This window comes from Culicoides brevitarsis, chromosome 2, assembly GCF_036172545.1.
Source record: "Culicoides brevitarsis isolate CSIRO-B50_1 chromosome 2, AGI_CSIRO_Cbre_v1, whole genome shotgun sequence".
NCBI classification, from domain to species: Eukaryota; Metazoa; Arthropoda; class Insecta; order Diptera; family Ceratopogonidae; genus Culicoides; species Culicoides brevitarsis.
In genome coordinates this window covers 1294178-1297195 of record NC_087086.1, presented here as the reverse complement: position 1 = coordinate 1297195, position 3018 = coordinate 1294178, and the positions used below count along the sequence as shown (strand labels likewise).

The 3018-nt window shown below is 32.5% G+C and overlaps 1 protein-coding gene across 1 annotated transcript; it reads right to left on the bottom strand.

Moving 5' to 3' along the window:
• Positions 1 to 942: 942 nt before the first annotated feature.
• On the bottom strand, positions 943 to 2365 carry LOC134830037 (argininosuccinate synthase). The gene has a single exon (XM_063843386.1). The coding sequence runs from the start codon at positions 2334 to 2336 to the stop codon at positions 1056 to 1058; it is 1281 nt and encodes a 426-aa protein (XP_063699456.1). The 5' UTR covers positions 2337 to 2365; the 3' UTR covers positions 943 to 1055.
• Between the last annotated feature and the right edge of the window lie 653 nt (positions 2366 to 3018).

Below are 3018 nucleotides of genomic sequence, written 5' to 3'. Positions count from 1 at the left end.
ATTATTTTTTTTTTAATTTTGAAATTTCCTTTGAAAATTATTTTAAAAAATTTTTAAATTTCCTTTGAAAATTTAAAATTTTGAAAATTATTTTATAAAATTTTTTAAAATTTTATTTTTTAAATTTTTTTAAAAAATTTTAAATTTTCCTTTGAAAATTTTTTTTTTAAATAATTTTAAAAATTTTTATTGAAAATTTCCCTTTTGTTTGAAAATTATTTTTTTTTTAAATTATTAAATTTCCTTTGAAAAAATATTTTTTAGCATTAAAGCAAAATTTTCAACAGAAATCCATCAAAGGAACAAAAAAATGCATCGATGAATAAACTTCAATTCAAAACAAATCGCCGTTAAATCAGCAATTAAAAGCAATACAACTAATCGACGAGCGGTTATTAGACACAAAAGCGGAAAATTTGAATAGTTTGGATTTACGGTACAAAAACTTTGCTCAATTGTGCGTTCGAACCAATCGATCAACTTTTGCCTGAATGAAAATTTACCTTCCTTTGTTGCAAAAAGCTTTTGTTGCAGAAAATTATTTGCTTGTAAAGCAATATGAAAGATAGTCTTGTCGTTGTTTCCGTTTTTTTGCTTCTTCTCTTAAATGCTTAAAGAGAAACTGAGAAGCAACGTTATTAATTTTCTCTTTGTTTACACGAAACAATATTAAAAACATTTAAAAGGCAAGATGGAATTTTCTTTCTGAGCTAAAAAGCGACATTTTCATCAATTAGCAGGAGAGGAAAGTAATTCAGAAAGGAAAACATTCATTAAACAGAGAGAAAAGTATTAAATAAATTATTTTGTCGAAAATACACACACCTGGCGAGTGAAAGACGTGACGTGAAATGGAATGCTGTCTTTTACAGCAAAAATATTTCAAACTTTTGTGAATAATGAATGTTTCCTTTTAAAAAATTATTTAAATGTTTTCTCGGCAAGACTTGATTTTTCGACTTTTATTTAATTTTTTGCGCATTTCTTATCGCAAAGTTCAATGAACGGAAGTTCAAATTTTTTTTATTCGACTCGTGATAAAATTTTTTAAAAAATTATTTGAATTCGTTATAATAAGTGCTATTTTTACGGGTCATCTTTACATTAAAATTTGGAGTTCCAAATCTCGCCGTCGTTTCTTTCAATCGCATTGCTGTAATTTCGATAAATCCGCTTGACTTTTCAGGCAAAAATGTTCCGTGAACATCCATCGAGCAAAGTTGCTTGTTGTACAACGAATTAACGGATTCTCGAGCGATTGCCATCACATTGCCTTTGAACATTTCAACTACAACTTTTCCGCGCACATTTTTCTGTGAATTACTGAGACACGATCTTGCGAATTCAGCTTCAGGACTAAACCACAAACCATTGTAGACGAAATCCGCCATTTTTTCTTGCAAATGTTTCTTTAAGCGGTAAACTTCGCGATCCAAGCAGAAGATTTCCATGTCTTGATGTGCACAATGGAGAATTTTTGCGCCGGGAGATTCATAAACGCCACGAGATTTCATGCCGATGAAGCGATTTTCGACAATATCAACACGCCCGACGCCATGTTCGCCGCCGATTTTGTTCAAAAATGTCAAAATATCCAAAGGTTCGATGAACGTTGTTCCCGTTGAGAGTTCCGAGACACGAATTGGGAAGCCATTACTGAAGGTAATCTCAACACGTGATGGGATATTGGGTCCTTTCACGGGATCTTTCGTCATAAGGTACAAATTTTCAGGAGCAATGTGTCCCGGATCTTCGAGAATTCCCGATTCGTAACTGATGTGCATGATATTCGCATCCATGGACCATGGTTCTTTCGGCGAAGCACTCACAGGTATGTTATTTGCCTTCGCGTAAGCCAACAAATCTGTTCGTCCTTGAAATTTGTCGCAAAATTCACGTTCACGCCATGGAGCAATTACACGAATGCTTGGATCGATCGCATAAGCACTCAATTCGAAACGTACTTGATCGTTGCCTTTTCCCGTTGCGCCATGCGAAATGATCGAACATCCAAATTCCTTCGCAGTTTCGAGTAATCCAACCGTGATGCAAGGACGAGCTAATGACGTTCCCAGCAAATAACGATCTTCGTAAATCAATCCCATCTGAATTGCGGGCCAAATGTATTGCGTGACAAAAGTGTTTTTCATGTCTTTGATCACAACTTCACTCGCGCCAATTTTCAGAGCTTTTTGACGAGCAGCGAGGAAATCTTCTTCTTGACCAACGTCAGCCATGAAACAAATAACTTCGTAATCTTTCTCCAAAAGCCATTTCAGGATGCAACTTGTATCGAGACCTCCGGAATAGGCAAGAAGTACTTTTTCGCGAGACATTTTGCAAAAACACGTCTGAATCGGATGAAGCTTTGACACGGAATGATATTCAAGATGAGAGAATTACGAAGGTTATCAGGTTATCTCGTGAGGTTCAAATTGTGTACGTGAAGTATTATTATCTCCTAAAATGTATAAATATAGAATTAAATTGTTATTATTTACAGAAAAAAACAAATGTTACATAAGATGATGAGCGGCAAAAATACAAAGAGCATCGAAAAAAATTATTGAAATAATCAATTTTTGACAAAAATCTTCAAAAAAGGTAAGAATTTTAATGATTTTGTTTTAAATTATTCAATTAATTCAAACCAAGCACAAATGTTTTTATTTAATGAATTGATTAAACTTTTATTTCATCAAAAATCGACCTGATATGCAAGGAAATTATCTTTAGAATGCATACTTATTCAATTTTAGCTTTGAAATCCATCAAATATGGGTTGAAAATTGACTTGAGAAAAAACAACGGTTTTTGCTCCTCATATGATAAAATCGTACTTTTTTTTATTTCATCAAAAATCGATCAGATATCAATGAAAATCAACTTTAGAATGAATATTTATTAACTTTTAGCTTTGAAACCCATCAAAAATTGGTTGAAAAAAGACTTGAGAAAAAAAGTACGATTTTTGCTCCTCATATGATAAAATCGTTTTTTTTTTTTATTTCATCAAAA

Bases quoted from the DNA above. Each gene is read 5' to 3' on its own strand.
- LOC134830037 (XM_063843386.1), bottom strand. From the start codon at position 2,336: ATGTCTCGCGAAAAAGTACTTCTTGCCTATTCCGGAGGTCTCGATACA.